At 41.2% G+C, this 17,528-nt stretch overlaps 1 protein-coding gene across 1 annotated transcript; it reads right to left on the bottom strand.

Annotated features, from left to right (window-relative positions):
* Window positions 1-217: 217 nt before the first annotated feature.
* LOC113487725 (protein-glutamine gamma-glutamyltransferase 6-like) lies at window positions 218-16,201 on the bottom strand. The gene is made up of 13 exons (XM_026862431.1): window positions 16,047-16,201; window positions 13,049-13,222; window positions 11,987-12,226; window positions 11,357-11,475; window positions 10,066-10,194; window positions 9,769-9,946; window positions 8,827-8,962; window positions 7,686-7,789; window positions 5,519-5,761; window positions 4,515-4,850; window positions 3,382-3,539; window positions 1,551-1,684; window positions 218-371 (listed from the first exon to the last, which is right to left on the bottom strand). Exons 1-13 carry the CDS (start codon window positions 16,051-16,053, stop codon window positions 218-220), a joined length of 2,112 nt encoding a protein of 703 aa, XP_026718232.1. The 5' UTR covers window positions 16,054-16,201.
* Between the last annotated feature and the right edge of the window lie 1,327 nt (window positions 16,202-17,528).

Raw genomic sequence — 17,528 nt, 5'->3', positions numbered from 1 at the left:
ATAATGATTTCCACTAGTAATTCTCTTCATGAAGGTCCATAAAGCAGATGACACTATCTTTACAGTATAGTGTATAGTACCTTTTTATTAATTTCTGTTTATATTCCATCACTTTACTTTGAGTAGTCTGCATTTCTGTTCTCCCAATCATAGTAATGTATGAACACGGCACCAGTCTCATGAACAGAGACAAAACTGAACTGATGTACAAGTTATCTCACGGAGCTGGAGCCACATCAAGCATCACAAATCCCTTAATGTCTGAAAAATGGATGCAAACCAAGTCCACCTGAAGCTGCCTGGTGCCACTCTTGTAGGGAATTATTTCAAACTGGACTGTTGAGGTCTCCATGGGGGCCATTCTTGCCACACTAAAAGAGAGAATACATTTGTAATTGTAAGCAGATGAAAAATTCTTGCTATATATTCTTCATAGTCCCCAAATGTAAGACAGTATGGAAAGGAGGAGTCAGAGTAAGTGGCTGCTGTGTTTGTATGCTCCTAGCACAGGTGGACATAACCTTCCATGTTCACAGCTCCGACACCACCATCCTTGAAGAAATAGTTGCAGTTCTCAACCTGTGATGGAGAATTAGGGGTTGTATCACGAGGACAAAACTTATTGAGCACCTGAGGAATGATCAGGAGGGTTCTCTTTAGAAGAGCTCAGATCCAGCTGTATGTATTACCCTCAACACTCATAACATTTATAGTAGTCTAGATATGCTCGTGCTGTATTTTGGTGTGGTAAATGTAATTAATTACCTGTAGATTTTATGTCCATAGTTAGAAATGACTCTTGGCTGTCCAACACAAGGAGACTGATAGTAGCACTAGGAAACAGAGAGTGGGGGAAAAGGGCCTCTCTGCTCTAGGGAGGTACTGAAGCTGAGCAATACCAATGCTGGTAAGGCAAGTTAAGGTTCAAGGTCAGGGTCTAGACCTGAATTTTGTATAAATTGTAAATGAAGCTTTAGTGATTCACATCATTATCCATCTTTTGCTATCTTTTTTTGTTTTCCTCTCACAGTTCTTGGTGCTAACTCCCCCAGCATAAATATTTTGGAGGCTTTAAAAAATGTTTTTAAAGTAATAACCATGGAGGAGATGAGAGAAAAATTTCTTAATGGTATGATATTAGTGGACACATGTTTAAAACATTTAATTACATTAGATGTCCTGGCTCTTGTCACTTTCTCTCTTACCCTTCAAGGATTGTTTGGTTTTCCTTTTGCAAACCACAAAAAGAAGAAAGTTTTTAAATTTTTGGCCTTTATGTAATTTAGTCACTAACTACAGCACTCTGAGTTACACGCTGTCATTAAATCAGACCACCTCTCCACTCCCTGAGCATTCTGTAATTCAAAGCTCAGTAAAGGAGGTGTGAAAAACTCCCAACTAGTATATGGAGAGTACTGACATGATAGTATTTTGTCCAAGGGTGGTGCAAACAAAAGTCATGAGGTTGACAAAATCTTTTTAAAAACCCAGTTTTATTCCAGATTTTCCACCAAAGAGAACGAGTTATTAGCCAGATAGCATTTACGTACTTGATTCTGAGTTGCTCTTTGAGCAGGCCACTACCTTCTGCTCGCAGCACACAGTCTGTCACCACTTCAGACAGCGGGTTGGTAAATGTGACCTGCACGTTAACAGCCTTGTGTACCACTGCTGGACCAAGGACCTACAGAGGGAAAACATTCCGCTCAGCCATGGCATTGGTCTCTCTTCTTTCTCGTGGTTTTCTCTTTTCATTCCCTTTGCAAACCACTTACCCTCTTAGGATCTCCTGGACAGGAAGGAGACAGGCATTAATACATGTACATATTTTTGGGCATTAGAGTTCAGGCTTGTATCAGCCATCCAGTGTGGTTGAGAATAAACTACTGTAGAATCTACCATTTAGTCCTAACTTCCTAACTAGGGCAGTGCATCGTGTTATGTAAAACACAGATTAGGACACTTACCAGAGTGAGAACAGAATGAGAATACAAGTATTAACTAGGCATATATGGCTAACTCTGTAGGCATCTTAAATCAAATTAGCTTTAGTTAGGCTACATGAATGGTTTAGGGTTAGAAATCATTGGAGGTGTGAGACAGAGGTGAATTGTGTCCTCTCAGGCAAAAACCCAAAAGAATGCCAAGTAGCAAATAAACATATTCATTACCTTATTTTGACTGAGATCAAGTGGAGTTGCTTATCTGGTTATCTTGGTAGATAACATAATATTAAATAACATAATAGAGAAGTCCAGCACCCCAGTTGCATTTCCTATTATTGACTGTATGTTTATACAGAAGTTTCAGTCAGCAGAAGCATAAACCCTTCTGGAAACTTAGTCACTAAATTGAAATAATTCAGGTGTCTGCTGTATATAAGCTGACTCTTATTTGAATGATACAGCACGGAAGGCTTTTTAAAGGTCTCACTAGACCTTGGTATTCAGAAATCACCAGACCTACAAAAATCCAAACTCCATTCCTGTGTGTAACCTTGCTTTTCCTGTATCCTACTGACAGAGTGGTTTGAGATAGCTAATCTAGTCTGGAGGTGCTGGAAATCTCTCTGAATTATCACACTCCCTCCATGTTGTTTACAGTTCAGTAGACAGGTAGCATTTGATCCCATGTCTGATTCAGCATGTGGATGTGCTGAACTATCCCAAACAAGTTAAGCTAGTTTACCTGGATGTGATGGGCCATACAAACCCAGGACTGTCCCTGGGCAGACAGTGTGTGTGGTCTTCTCTGTAGACTGAGAATTGCTTTTTACCCATTTTACAACATTTGTCAGAATTCAGTCTCAAGTGGGGAAAAAAACCCTCTAGTTCTAATTATTAATCATTTGGGAAGATGTTACAGAAGGTGAAAGGTGTCGATTTTTCTGATCAGGTGAAAGAACTTCCTTGAGTATTAGTAATGAGCCTCACAGCTCCAGGCATTATCAGCTAGTCAGTGAAGATGTCCTTGGTAAAAATCAGGCTTCCTAAATAAACTGGAAGAGAATGACCAGACTTCCCTGACAAAAGTGGAAGCCTAGATATGGACTAGACCTCTCTGTCTCTCTCTGTTTCTCTCTGTCTCTCTGGAGATAATCTTACCTTGTAACGCTTGTAACACTGAGAACTTTCAGTGCCCTGTCAGCAAGCACTCGCAATGGTACCATAGCACAGCTGTGCTTGGGAAGGGTTTGCTTTTCCTTAGTGCGTTTCCTTATACTTGTGTCATACGGCCTTTTACTAGAATAACAAAATCAGATCATCCTCAGGTATGATTTCACTTCCCACACTCCTTCCCATGAGGAGCAGATGGAGTCAGGATTCTAGTTGCTTCTTCTCAACATGTCTCTCTAGAGACGCAGAGGGGACTAGCTTTTACCTTGATGGTGAGAAGAGGATCCTGAAGTACAATATCCTTCTCCACTAGAAGCGAGGGTCCCTGTTTGGTTTCACACAGAGCAGTCACTAGGATCTTCCTGTCATCCGTCAGAGAGTTTTTGTACTGGGAATAGGAGATCTTGAATGAAATCTCTTTCACTGGAATGGAAACAAACAGAATTCCCTCTTCTTTTTTCTCTCTCTGAATACCAGCTATCTGTAATATATCTGAATTTTAAAGAGCAAGGATGCTGTCACCCCGGGGCTGTCCATTTGTGGGTGTTGACAGCCCACAGACAGGAATGATGCTCATAGGTGACTTCTGCTTACATTCATCAAACACTAAATGATCAGGTACAGTTTGGTAGCTGGGCGGTTCTGAGGATGGATATATGTGGCAACCACTACTGGTGTTTTTTTCATTTATCTGAAGCATTTAATGCTCCTTCCTTGCAAATAAGGCAGAAGTGAAAAGGTGGGTTGGTTTAAATGCCCTTGCCGATGCAGCTGTTCAGCCTCTGCCTCAAAGATGGTGCACAGTCACTCTGTGCCAGTGGGGAAGGCAGTGGATCTCAGTACATGGAGAAAAAATGTTCATCTACTGCTGGAATGCTGGAAAGAGTTATGATGTGTTATGTTTTAGCCTGAGAGGGTAGTTATATTTATTTGTGCTACATGTCTCATTTTTCAGCACTATCCCTATAAAAGCAGGGCAAAGGCCACGACCTGCAGGTAGTGTAGCTCTTACTGCAGTCTGTAGTTATTGTCCTATTACTGCAAGAGATGTAGGCTTACCTTTCTGTCTTTAATCTGTATACTTTGCTTATGGGGAGCTGGCAACTGAGTAGTCTCCAATGTGTCTCTTAGTTGTTCTCTCCTAGCAAAAAGGGTCATAATGTAGAACTAATAGTGGCCATGCTGGGTCAGAAAAAAAGGTCATTCAGCTCAGTATCCTTTCTGACAGTGTCCAAAAGCAAATGCTTAAGACAGGGCAATATGTTTCTATTCCCCCGAATAGTCTTAACCTTCAACCATTTGCAGGTCATACGCTTCCTAGCTGTTCATTATTTCTGTGTGATTTGGCCACAAACCAAAGCTACGTCTTGTCCTAAGCTGTAATAAAATAAAAATTACCTTCTTCAGATCCAAGTTTAATAGACCTAGACAACTTCAAAATCTCTGCTTTTGGTTTTCTTGTGTAGAGAATGGCTGAAGCGCTCAGTTTAACCTTTATGGTCTTGAAATCTGAGATCAAGTTCCTGAGTGCCAAGGTAAGGAGGATATCCTGGCCAATGACGGGAGATGCATCAAGGATCAGCTTCCCGGAGATACTGGGTTTTTGTGCAGGCGGTGTCATGTTTTGTCTCCATGCTACTGAAGATCGTCTTCTATTTTTGGCTCTTTTTCCAGTGCTTCTCACACCAAGCAGCTTCAGTGCTTTTTTATACACCCGCCTTTCTTTCAAGGATCCTGCTTTGAAAGATGACATGGTCAGAGATCTCATGCATGCTGGATATAGTGCAGTGGAGCCATAATTGCTCTCAATAAATACAGTTTAGGAAAGCTGAGGATACACAAGAGGAGAAAGTGAGATGCAGCCTAAACGCTAATCTTGACACAAAAGCAAACGAATATACATGGCCGTGAAGGCTGGAAAGTAAAACCTGCCAGTCAGCTTCAGCTGGCTGTTCACGGGCACCTCTTAGAAGCTGTGAGCAGTAACAAGATCACTCCTGGGAGACCTCAGTTCTGCATAAGCTGGGGCAATTGCCATCTCCTCTGAAATTAAGAAGGTTAAAAAAATCCTTTTGCAGAAACTCTCCCCAGACAACTCTCCAGAATGGCGGTTGCTGTATGTCATAACAGTAATATTCTCACCAGCTGATCAGAACAGCTGGGACAGAATGTTTTACAGAAGTAGCTTTGACTTTGTATTGTATACATTAATATTTCATCAAGGGCCACAAAGTCTATATTGAATCACTATCATCTGACAATGAACCCTAATAGTTTGAAAATTCATAATTACTTTGCTCCAGAAAAAGTAAAGAAATTAAGTCAGTGCTCAATCCATCAAAGGCCTAAATTCTTTCCACTTCTGACTGTCTGTGGCAAGACAGCTGTAACAAAGAATTTACCTTCTGGATATTTGTAATTAGCAGTGACATCCACACGGTCGTTGGTGCCCACTGCTTTCGTGCTGATAAATTTTCCAATCTTCCTAGTATCGGAATAAATTCTCTCTTTTATTTTCTTGCTATAGTGAATCCAAGTAACATAGTCAGCATTCACTGCTGCAAACACAAACGAGCTGTCATAATCCAGGTTCACATCCCCTTCCTTAATGGCTCTGGTGGAGGCAGGACCACACTGATAGATACCTGTGTGAGAGAGAGGGAGAAGTTAAATGTCTGCCTCTTGTGAAAGAACCCAAATCCTCATGCTGTCAGCAGGAGGTGGAGGTGGTCACTCCAAAGACACGTTGGGATAAAGTGCATTGTGTCTCCATCTCTGCATTGTGGTAACAGCATGCCCAGAGATTCCACGAGCATTTTCTATCAAAAGGAAGGAGCACAGAGAAGGCTGTAAGGCTAATAAGGTGTAGTGAGAGCTAACACTTCTTAGATGTGCACTGTGTGAAATGTTCTAACCCTCCAAGTCATGCAAGGCTGTATGCTAAGCTGTCCAGTGAAAGGAGAGGAGAGGATGGGAGCCAAGTCAGAAGTACAGTCAGACTTGCGAGGTGTCAGTCGTCAATGCTCTCTGTGCATTGAGAAGAGCCAGGAAGCTGAATTTGGTGAACTTAGTAGTGGGGAATGCGAAGCAGTTTATCTGGAGTTTGATGGGTTTTAAATGGCCAAATAAATTAATCTTTTGATGGAGGTCATCAAACTAGATCAATGAAGTTGTGTCTGTATCACTGAATAAAAACAGAGCCAGAGTGTAAACCCAGTGACCACTGGGCCATTGCTCATCCACACTGTTTACTGTCTAACAAGCTTCTTATTTTTTCCCCCTTGTCAATGAGCAATCTTTCAGACTATGGCTGTGAAGAATTCAGACAAGAGGACAGATCAGGGTTTGTTCCCAGCAGGCTGTGCTATTATTTTAGTCTGGGAGGGGGAGTCCAGTGCTGTGAACAAAAGCCATTCTATGTCACTTGGTTTCAGAACCAAAGAACGGTTTGAGGCCTTTTTCATGCAGCTTTGTACATATGTGCCATACTGTTGCGTGCCATGGGGATATCATATGAAATATCTTCCTACCCATTCCAGTGTGCCCTGTATAATATAGGGTAGAGTCATGGGGCATGGTTTGTTTTTTTTTTCTGTTGTAAACTCTTTGGTGACTATAAGGTCTAAAATCTTTACTTAGAGTCTTACTAAAAGGGGTTTTTGTTTGCTGCTGAATCTAATGCAAGCCAGCAAATGTGCCCTTGCAGCAAGGGAGGCCAACAACATCCAGGGCTGCATCAGGAAGACTGTTGCCAGCAGCTCAATGATCCTTTCCTTCTACTCAGCACTGGTGAGCCACATCTGGAGTGCTGTGTCCTGTTCTGGGCTCTTTGTACAAGAAAGATACAGACATATGGGAGCAAGTCCTGCAGAGGGCCACAAAAATGATTACAGAATGAGAACTGGGACTGTTCAGCCTGGAGAAGAGAAAGCTCAGGGGGATCTTCTCAATGTGTATAAATACCCGATGGGAGTGTGTAAAGAGGACAGAATCAGGCTCCTCAGTGATACCCAGTGAAAGAACGAGTGGCAGTGGGCACAAATTGAAACACAGAATATTCCATTTAAATGTAAGAAAAATCTTTTTCTATGAGGGTGGTCAAACTCTACAACAGTTTGCCTGGAGAGCTTGTGGAGTCTCTGTCATATGTAATATTCAAAACCCAGCTGGATATGGTCCTGAGAAACCTGTTCTAACTGATCCTGTGCTGAGCAGGGCGTCAGAGTAAACAAACTCTAAAGCTCTACTCCAACCTTAGTTGTTTTATTTCATTTTATGAGTTGGTGTAATGGTAGGAGCTAAGACAAGCAAAGGTGAGATAAGTGAACTTAATATGTGCTGGCTTTTGTGGAGGCAGATTAAATAAGTAAGAATTTGCATGCTGGTAGGCAATCCCGAGGCTGAGAGAAGGACAACTTACTGGAGGTTGATGTGGGTATTGCTTTTCTTGTGCACCCAAATTAATGCTACATCTACAGGGACTAGACAGAAGAGAGTTGTCCTGAAATTTCAGTAACAGTCTTTAGGAGTAACAATATTTACTGCTTTTTGTATTTACAGCAATGTTACCTTTGCTTCTTTCCTGGGGTGTTGCATCCAGAACCTGCCATCCATCATAAAAAGAGCCAAGATCTCTTCTAATGAACCAGCTTTCATTCCAGACATGGAAATTCCTTTAAGGGAGGTAGAATAGGGAATTCGTGATTCATGGAATTCATTTTATATTGAAAGATTTGATACGTTTCTGATGCAATGCAAGAAATAACCGAGTCGAGTGAATGAAAACTCTATAGAGAGACCAGCTGCTGACTCCTTTCTTGAGTACCTCTTTGACAGCTTTTTGCATTCAGATCTCTGAGGAATGTCGGGATATTACAAAAAAAAAAAAATGTTAAAAGGAAAATAATTCATTGCGGAGTCCGGTATTCAATTCTGGACATTCCAGAACAGCATACTGTACATATTGTGCACACATTGCTATCCATTGGTGTTTAATTCACAGTTGCTCTCTGCTTCATGTCACCATTTGGTCCCCATGGTACAGGGTGCTTGGTGACTGAAACACTGATGCACGCAGGACAACACAGATGTGCAGTGTGATAGTTCCTGTGCACTTGTTTGTCAAAAGCATATTTCTTAACAGCTTCTTTTGAGGTGAAAGAAACAGGATGTTTTTCCTAAGGGATGGTATGGATTTTTTCTGAGCTGCCTTAAACATATTACCTTTACTTTAGTAACCTCTCAGTATTGTGCAAGGGATGTGTAACGGTAATCGTGAAACACATGATCAACAGCGTGTAGCACAGAAGCTGAGTGTAAAACTTAGGGGCTTCTGAGAGTGCTTTGCTCTAGGAATCAAGGGACAAACTGGTATCATTTTGGGGCAAGAGGTTAATCACTCTTCAACTTTAAAAAAAAAAAAACCAAAACCAACCCAAACTTGCATGCAGTAGAGACAAATTAACAGTTATATTTTCAAGTTACATGTTGAATAGTAATGGTACAAAGTATCCACTCTGTTGATTCGTCAGAATGATGAAACTGGCCACATACTGCATTTCTGAACACTCTGGTCTGTTGATTCTTTGCTATGGGGTTTTATATCACTGGGAGCATGAGATTTGGGTGTTTTTTCAGGAGCATGATTCTAGATCTTTTAGTTAGAGGAGAATATAATGGAAGAAATAATAATTAAAAAAAAAATATTTACCACACACTGTCTTCAGTCAAGTGCAGGGTCTTTCCGGAAATGTCAATGTACTCATCAATACTCAGATTTATGTTCCTGTCATGGGCAGAGTTGAAGTTTGTAATAACACGAGTAGGTATTCCCAAGGATCTCAGAACTGCAATACAGAATACCATAGAAGTGCTGTAAACCTATCTTACAGAGATTTAGAAAGTATTTTTCTGTTTTTCCTGGCAAAGCAGTCTAGTGTGTATGTTTTCAGTGGGGAAACTTCCCTCTCAGATATGATGCAAGTCACAGTCAATGTGCACAATTGCTCAGGAGACATTTCCACTCACACAAAATTCTTAGCTGCCATGAAGAGTTAGATTCTCCCATTTATTATAAAGTTTCATTCTTCATCCTGTTCTTGCTCCCATTTTCTCCCTGTTTGTGTCTCTGTTACCTGCCTCTTTTTCTTCTTCTTCTCTGAGATAGACCTCTCCATTGCATTATTTTTCCTCTGTATTTTACACAAAGTGACTCTGAATGGAAACTGCTAGGATGAAATGCTCTTCCTGACTTGCAGCTCCCTTTACAGGTCCTCAGAATTGTGGTTTGGTTTTGTGTCACCAGTAGGTAAGACACAACAGTAGAAAACTGGCATTGTGTGGAGACAGACTTAAAAGAGCACTGGTTTTCTCTGAATCCTAGCTTTGAAACAGGAAGCTTTGCTCTTTCCATCACCCCAGCCTAGTAAACTGCTTTGCATTTTGTTTGATGACTCACAGAACAGGGGTACAGTACTGCAACCTATGGCTGTTTAAAATAGAAGAAAATAGTCCTTCATGCATGGGGGGGCATAGGTTCTTCACTCTCTCTGGCAAAGCTGAAACAGGTTCAACAGTAATGTCACAAAGATAAAACTACAGAAATTGTAGTGAGCTTCCTTTCTGATAGCATTCTTCATCTCTTCATGTATACCTGTGCACATTACTCCTGCAAAGACCCAGCACTGGCCATACCGGACAGGTTTATATCTCCCCCTGTGCCACTTCCGAAGGATGGTCACACTTCCACTCCACTGCAGGGGGTTGGTTCCTGAGCGGAACTTTCCATTCCACTTCCCTTCCACTACTCCTTTTTCATCATTGCTGTTAACCTGAAAGAGTTTTTTCAGAAAAGTTAGCTACTCATGGAAAACATTGAGACATTCACAATAAAATATTGGGGGTTTGTGAGTAGGTGCGTTGTACTGCTGTAACTCATGGATCACCTTACCGTAGCACTGATAACCCTGCTCACATAGGTGGGGCTGTTCCGGTTGGATACGTCAGCAGCTGGATCTTGGCGGTGGTTCAGGCTTCGATCCAGGATAGCCAGAGAGATATCAAGGATATCCTCTTCGAACTGAAACCAAAGCAAGCAGTATACGAAGGGCTAATTTCAGAAATTAACCTGTGGATAAACTCCCCACCTATTTTCCTTCTCCTGGCACAATAGGATGATGTTGGTAATACAGGCATTTTCTGTACTGTTAAAGAAGACAGGGCCAAGAGGGAAGCATAAGCACTAGGCCGCTGACTCTCCACAGTATCTTAAAGACAGCGTGTTTATGAGCATGCTTTGGGGCCATTGCTACTAGCACTGACAAAGACATTACGTGGCCTGGTGGAACACACAAGACCACACCAGGTCTGGCCCAGCAGGCTTCACGTCCTGTCGTGCCCCTACAAGTACCCTTCACTCTGATGGGCTGCCTTCACCTGTATGAGATGAGCTGAACTGAAAGAAACTCACAGAAATAATTATTGTGGATTAAGGTCACAGTGACACTCTGTTGGGCCCAGGGATTGCCCAAGTGCTATGCTGTTATGGATGTGGTCAGGCGAGGATGCCACCTGGCCTCTGAGACAGAAAGCAGATCTAGCCTTGATCCATTTATTAGCGTCATGTAGCCACAGTGATCAGGAGGGTTGATAGAAATGCTGTCTGTGCAACTGTTGGTGCAGCTGTGAGACATGAAGTGGTCAGGAGTGGTTTTGACTGGCCCAGCCAGTTGCAGGTCAGCTATGTGACTACAGGTAGTTATGACTATTTATAGCAGTTACGCTTAGAAGGCCAAACTGATTTTCAAAACTTCCAACTTGAGTTGTTTCAGCTGAGTAGATTGAGGATATCCTTTTAGTGTCTTCTGCCCCATTAATGAACCAACTGTGTAAATATTTAGATGTAGTAGCCTTACAGTACCTAGAGGTTAATACTGGAATGGCTTCCTTTGCCCCTCAAAAGGGCCAAGGAACAATTAGAATTTTGGCAGTTTGTGTAATAGGCAGAAGAAAACTAAAATTGTGCTTTGTTTCTTTTATTTTTGTATTAGCACATGACAGACAGGGGAAATGATCCTGATGTTGCTGTAATGTATTGATAACTGAGACATATCTGCAAGAAAATTCTAAGTGAGAGAGGAATACTAAACTCTTATATTGTCAGATAATGATACTCTCTCCTCAGGAGCCAATTTACCGACTGTTCTTATTTTCAAAGTTCTGGAATAGGTGATGCTGTTTACCTGTCCATAGTTCCAAGCTTCTTGTTGAATATGTTTTTCCAGTCCCTGAAATATGATTCCACTATCATTCAGGACATACTCCCATCGCTCTTTTTCATTAGCCATATAGACATCGTCATCTAGAAGCAGAATGAGACATGCTGGCTGAAAGGAAAGTTGTTTTGTGTAACTGAAAACTTCACTTCAAGGGAGGTTCTAGGAAACAGGTGAGGCCGCAGGTGCATTCAGGTTTAGGACTCCCCCTATACCTCTGTAATCACTTAGAGAGTGAATAAAATAAGCCTGAAGTTCCTTTAAGGGGAACTGACTATGCTTCTGTCCCTTCTAATCTCAGTATGTGTCTTGTACATATTGATTGGTTTACAACCAAACACAAGTATTGGAGGGGAAAAAAATTATAGAATAAATATTTGGAATGTTTCCTGCCTCTGATTTCTTATTTTGCAAGCAAGAAGCTGGATCTTTGATGCATTGCAGCACTGAAGAAGGGGTAAAAACTTCATCCTAGATGTTGAGCAAAAAAATAATCTTTCTGTAGCTGTGACTGTCAGGTACACGCTTTACTGTGATGCCCAGATTTCCTGACTGAGACAGTGAATTATTTGAAGGACATGATATATCAAAACATACTTGGACACCAGGGATTGAAGAGTAGCACAAACTGGCCCAGGAGTGTTGAAGAGACCTTGTTCCCAGAAACAGTCTGTAGTTTGAGTTTGTATCGTCCAATGACAGCATCGGCTGGGCTAAATATTGTGAAGTTCATGCAGCCAGGCTCACTGGGCTCTTGAGTTGCACTCCAGCCACTGGCGCCCTCCTCAGAAAGGTTAAATATGGCCTTGGTCTGCTGTGATTCTGCTGGAGCTGGTCCTGCCAGAGGGAACAGGGACAGCAGTTCTGAATGACAGAATTCTGTGGGTGACAAACTTGGGGTCAGTGGTGATCTCAGTTCCGTATTTTAGTAATGACTGCACTGAAAGACTGTGGTTTATCAGATCAAATGCTTATTCAGTGTAAACTAGTTGCACTCCAGCCCACAGAACCATCCTGTGCAGCCCTCGGTGTTACGTGCACAACCCAGTAAAGGTGAGTACACCTGTAATCATTCTAGACAAGTGAGGAGGCAAACCTGTTGTCCTGAAAACCTGGCAGTTCAAAATTATCTAGGCAGGATGGGCCATACATTTTAATACATGTTTCATTAAGAGTTAGTAGCCACCTGAAGAATTTTTTGGAGAAGCCTTTTGGGAAGATACAGAAAGGAGTATATGGATGAGGTCTTGTAGACTGTTCTAGTAATAGGGAACACATGAAGTTAGTGAAGGGGAGTTTAAACAGGTGAAGCAGAGACTCGGGAGAGGAGACAAATAGGGGATGATGGTCTGTGAGAGGAAGAGGTGAAAAAAATGTTCAGGGACCACAGAATGAAGGCAACTTGCAGTTTTGCAAGTAGGTCCTTAAGAGCAGAGATACAGGCTTGTTTTTAGAGTGAGGATGGCCCCTACCTTTCCATTATTACTTTGATTGTCTCTTGCCTTAAGATGGGAGCTCCTAAGTCTAAAATGACAGTGAAACCTGACTGATACAGGACAAAGCTTAATGATTCAGGCATGGGCCACAGAGAGCTGTAAGGCACTAGTGTTCTGGAGCTGGAGTGAATTGGATGTGAGATGAGTGCCATGGGAAAATTACCTGTGCTTGCAATGAAGGTGAAGTTGTCCCCAGATTGCACCCCTCTTTGGAGGTTCACGGTGATTTTGAAGGCCTGTCCTCTCCTCAAGATTGCTTCTGTGCTGCTGTAATCAGAGGTATGGTGCGCAGCTTTATTTAGTTTGGATTGCCAGTTGATATTTGCTATTTTCAGGGCTAGAAAGACACAAGGCGAGTTAATTAAAAACATTGTTTCTTCAAACGTATATGCCTCTTCAGCTTGTCTAATGTAGTAATTTTATTACATTTATATATAGCTGGAATTATGTGTTTTAGGAAAACAGACAAATCCACTGTCATTATTAAAAACTGCAAAATAATCAACAACTTAGAAGAACAGCTAAATTTCTGCAGGTATCTTTCAGAAACTGGAAAAACACCTGTTCAGAGAGTTCATCTTTTAAAAAAAAACCAACCACACCTTAGTGTATTTAGATAAGACTTTGTTAAAGTTTAAAGAGACTGTTCTATTCCACCATGTTCCTGCTCTGTTTCTGTGGCGATCTCTAGTTCCTAGAATCTTTGCAGATGTACAGAAAGAATTATTGAAACTCTCATGAGCAAGTGCATGCCTGATCTTGGGGATACGGTATGACAGATGATGAATAGAAGGCTAGTATCTTTGTTTCAAACTTGCGTGTTTTCTTCTCACATATCTTGTATTTCAGTTCATTTATGATCTTGTTGCTTGAAGCTGGGTGTTATTTCACTCTCTGTTGGAAAAAGATAACCAGCAGAGGACAGGTGGTAGGATTAGGAGTGCCATATCTTGAGGCAGTGCTATGGGTTGCTGTATTGTATCGTGATAGGTTGCCCACTATTGGAAATTGGACACTGAAGCACAGATTACAAAAGCTCTCAATCTTTCTTGTTCCTCAATCAATTATAAAAATAGTAACACCTCCCCACCCAAGCAAAACCAGAGTAGAAATACACAAGTCCCTCTGTAAACACGTTTGAGAAGTGCCCTTCCTCAGTATGATAGTCCAGAGGAATTTCACTTGAAGAAAATTTCCTGCCACAACTAGAGTATCTTAAACCTTTCCAGTCTAATGGTGCTATATGCAACACTCTCATAGTTTCCCTGAAGATACAGGATTTATTGTAGCACCAGCTTGAATCACTTGGAATGAGGCTTTTATCTGGGAGTATCTATGTGGTTCTACTTTAGAAATAGATTGAGTTTTCTGCTGTGTTGGCAGCACAGAATTATAATCTGTGAAGTCTTGATGTAGTCATAATTATACTAAATTTTCAGCTGTTTGGAGGAAACATGAATGTGCACATGCAGTTCTGAGGCTGCAGTAAGGGCCCGGAGCAAGCTGCTTTCCTGTAGTCTGTGAGCATAAACATGTTTTCAGTTAAGTGAAGGGTCTTAGGTATGTCACCTGGCAACCAAAGTAAATCCATCGATAGGAGTGTGATGTTTGAATCACAGGATGTAAAATGTCTAGAAAGTTTCTCACATCATCTCTTTATTTGCCTGTCTTAAGTATGTTTAATTGAAAAGGACCTACAGAAAACATCATTGTTAACATCAAGTCCTCTAATTTAAGAGAAAATTAGAATGTGTGTCTGAAGGGCACTTGGGTTCAGAGTTTGAGAAGAAGTCAGCCTTGCAACACTTTACCCATGTATATCCTACTGCTGTGTGTCCTGAACTGTGCAGTTTACGTGTCCAGGCTCTTTGGGGTGAGGAGAGAGCGCATTATTAGTTGTGCAGTGATGCAGATAACTAAGAGCATTTTGCATGTCTGTAAACAAAAATGTAGCAAATGCAGGATTTACTAGCAGCTGAGCCATGGGTTTGACACTAGTGGGATGCTGGTGTTCAAGGACCGGAACAGTCCTGCCCAGACTTTCAGAGTGGAATGTCACAGGCAAAGACAATGTGTACAACAGAGTAAGAGGGGACACCTGTAGAAGCAGGAAAGATAGAGTGCAGTGGCTAGCATTGGTTAGCTCTGAGAATTTACTACATTAATAGTTTGCTTTGCCTTACAAAGCCCACAGTTACACAGGCTTTTCTAGTGAATGTGTGCAGGTCTGCAAAAAACGGTTTATATATGGGGCAAGAGCACAGTATAGCCCAATAGCAGTGTTTTGTCCATGCATGCTTCAAATTTCTCCTTGTTCTGATCTTCACAGTTTCGATTTAAATCTTACAATTTCTTTTTCTGCTCTCAGTATCTCTCTGTTGGAAGAATATATTTTCAGTAGTCCTGTCAACGTACAATTGGACAAAATTCTAAAAATGTGTTTGGGTGACTGTTTATCCTCTAATAGATAGACATTGGGAGCATGCTTATTAGAAATAGCCTACAGAATTGGTGATCACTGCTGCAAATACAGTGCACGCAGGGTTCTTGCCTCTGACAAAAAGCTGGAGCTATAACACCAAAAAATCCATAGGCTAAATTGTAGATAGACTCTGTGTGTATATTACATGATGCATCTTTCTAAGTAGAGATCTCTCCAGTCAGCAGGAGAGTGAGAGCGAGTGCAGTATAACACACAGATACTGGGACTGCACTTTGAGAAAGCAGCACACAGGCTAACATAGCCACTCCGTAGGGAGGTGAACATGGGAGTCCAGAGGCCATCAACCGATCCGTCCAAGGCCAGACACCTCTTCAATATCAAACAGGGATTAGACCCTGGGACTTCTGTGTGGTAGTTACCCAGATCACTAGCCAGGAGTGTTGGTCAGGTGGCTGCAAAAGCACTGTATACTTAATGGATATGATAGAATAATATTTTCTTAATCTATTTTTCTGTGTTACAGGAAAAAATACATTCAAGACCCATGATACAAAACAAAGCTCAGTTCTAGTTGAATAACCCATGAATACATTTAACCTAAGAAGGGCTAAATTGCTAAGAGGACAAGTAGATGTAATTTATCCTGTTTCCTCAGCAAGTGTCAGTCTTCTGTATTGGAAGAGTGATACCTGGAGCAGCCAGGCTGTTTTTAACTTACCTGCCATCAGGTTTCTTTCTTCTTTTCCACACTTGTGCGTAGTTCAGGTTACAGATATGAAAGTACACAAGAACATTCTGAATCCTCTTCCACCAGCACGAGCAATGAAAGGCTTAGTGGTCTTGACTTCACTACATAAACTAGAGTTTATACAAGCTGGGTGTGACCTGTGGTTGCTAGTTACTGTTTTTGTAGTAATGTTCTACGTGAGCATCTACTTATGACTGCTTTAATTGCACAATCTTAAATCTAATTATGCTTATTTAAAACTGGTGAATGGCTGAGGAAAGATGATAAACAGTATCCTGGTGTCTTTACTAAGAGAGGAAAACATCCCAAATTGGATCTAATGAAGGAAATACAGTCTTAAGTAGACAGAAGAAACTTAATTCTGTTTGGTTTGGTTTGTGTCAGTTTAGGTTTTTGGAGACTGTATGTACAGAGGGCAGGTATAGACAAATATACATATTGTACAACATGGGTGTATGGAACATGGGGTGATTAAGTAGATCTGTATTAGTGTTACTGTCACTCAGTAGCATCAGGACTTTGCATAGCATAAACCACCTTTTTTTTTTTTTTTTTTTAAGGTGGGTCTGCCTGAAGATCTTTCAGGTAACTGCAAATAATTTATTCTTTCTTGGAAGCATACGGAGTTGTGATGTTCTCATTATCTGTTCCTGACACGATTACTTACAATACGTGTTTCTTATATAAGAAGCAGCACATCCCACTGAGAGGGCATTATTATGCTGTTACCTGTGCATCAGGGATTTCTGTTAAGTACAGAGAAGTGTTTAATGGCTGCCTCTACTGTTATAATTTTTCTTTATTGTTCGGCATTCATAATATGTGTACACAGTTTCTCTGTAGCTATTTGGCTTGGCATCTTGAGTTGGGCCCTTGAGGAAGCTACTGGTATGAGCCCTGCCCACTCTAATTACAGACATTCTCTTCTCCACTCCTGAATCTCCCTCATGCGCTCTCCTCCCTCATCCTGTGTCACAACTTATCTAGAAACATGCCCTGCCAATTTGTCCCAAGAGGAGGCTGCATGCTGCTTCTGAACTTTGAACGGACTGTGACTGAGGAGTACTGGGTGTAAGGGGAGAAGGAGTGATCCCTTACTTTCCTCACCTCTACACTTCTACATTGTGTCTTTTTTTGTCTGTTGCTGTCTTCTGGTTTGTTTCTACATTCATATCGAGATTGACAGCAACCAAAAAGGCAAATTAATTACCTGCAGCTTAAATTTATTTTAAAAAAAGGAATCTAAAGTTTTGTTATGGTTTCTTGTGTAGTTTTTCAGTAAGAATTTATCATCATGTCTGGATGCATCAGACTCTGAAGTATCACCTGTCAGACAAAGTATGTTCATATCGAACAACTCCTGACGGCTCTGTGGTTCAGAATCCTGGACTTATTAATTCTGCTTTAAACATTTTTAAGTGAGATAACAAATCTAAATCTTCAGGCTTGGCA

Source organism: Athene cunicularia (assembly GCF_003259725.1).
Source record: "Athene cunicularia isolate RWA chromosome 20 unlocalized genomic scaffold, athCun1 chr20_part2, whole genome shotgun sequence".
NCBI classification, from domain to species: domain Eukaryota; kingdom Metazoa; phylum Chordata; class Aves; order Strigiformes; family Strigidae; genus Athene; species Athene cunicularia.
This window is presented reverse-complemented; position numbering and strand designations above follow the sequence as displayed.

Excerpts from the sequence above, each read along its gene's own strand:
- LOC113487725 (XM_026862431.1), bottom strand. Across the intron at positions 7,790-8,826 it reads TTGACTGAAGACAGTGTGTG|GAATTTCCATGTCTGGAATG; the intron begins GTAAATATTTTT and ends CCTCCCTTAAAG. Across the intron at positions 4,851-5,518 it reads TAATTACAAATATCCAGAAG|GATCCTTGAAAGAAAGGCGG; the intron begins GTAAATTCTTTG and ends CTTTCAAAGCAG.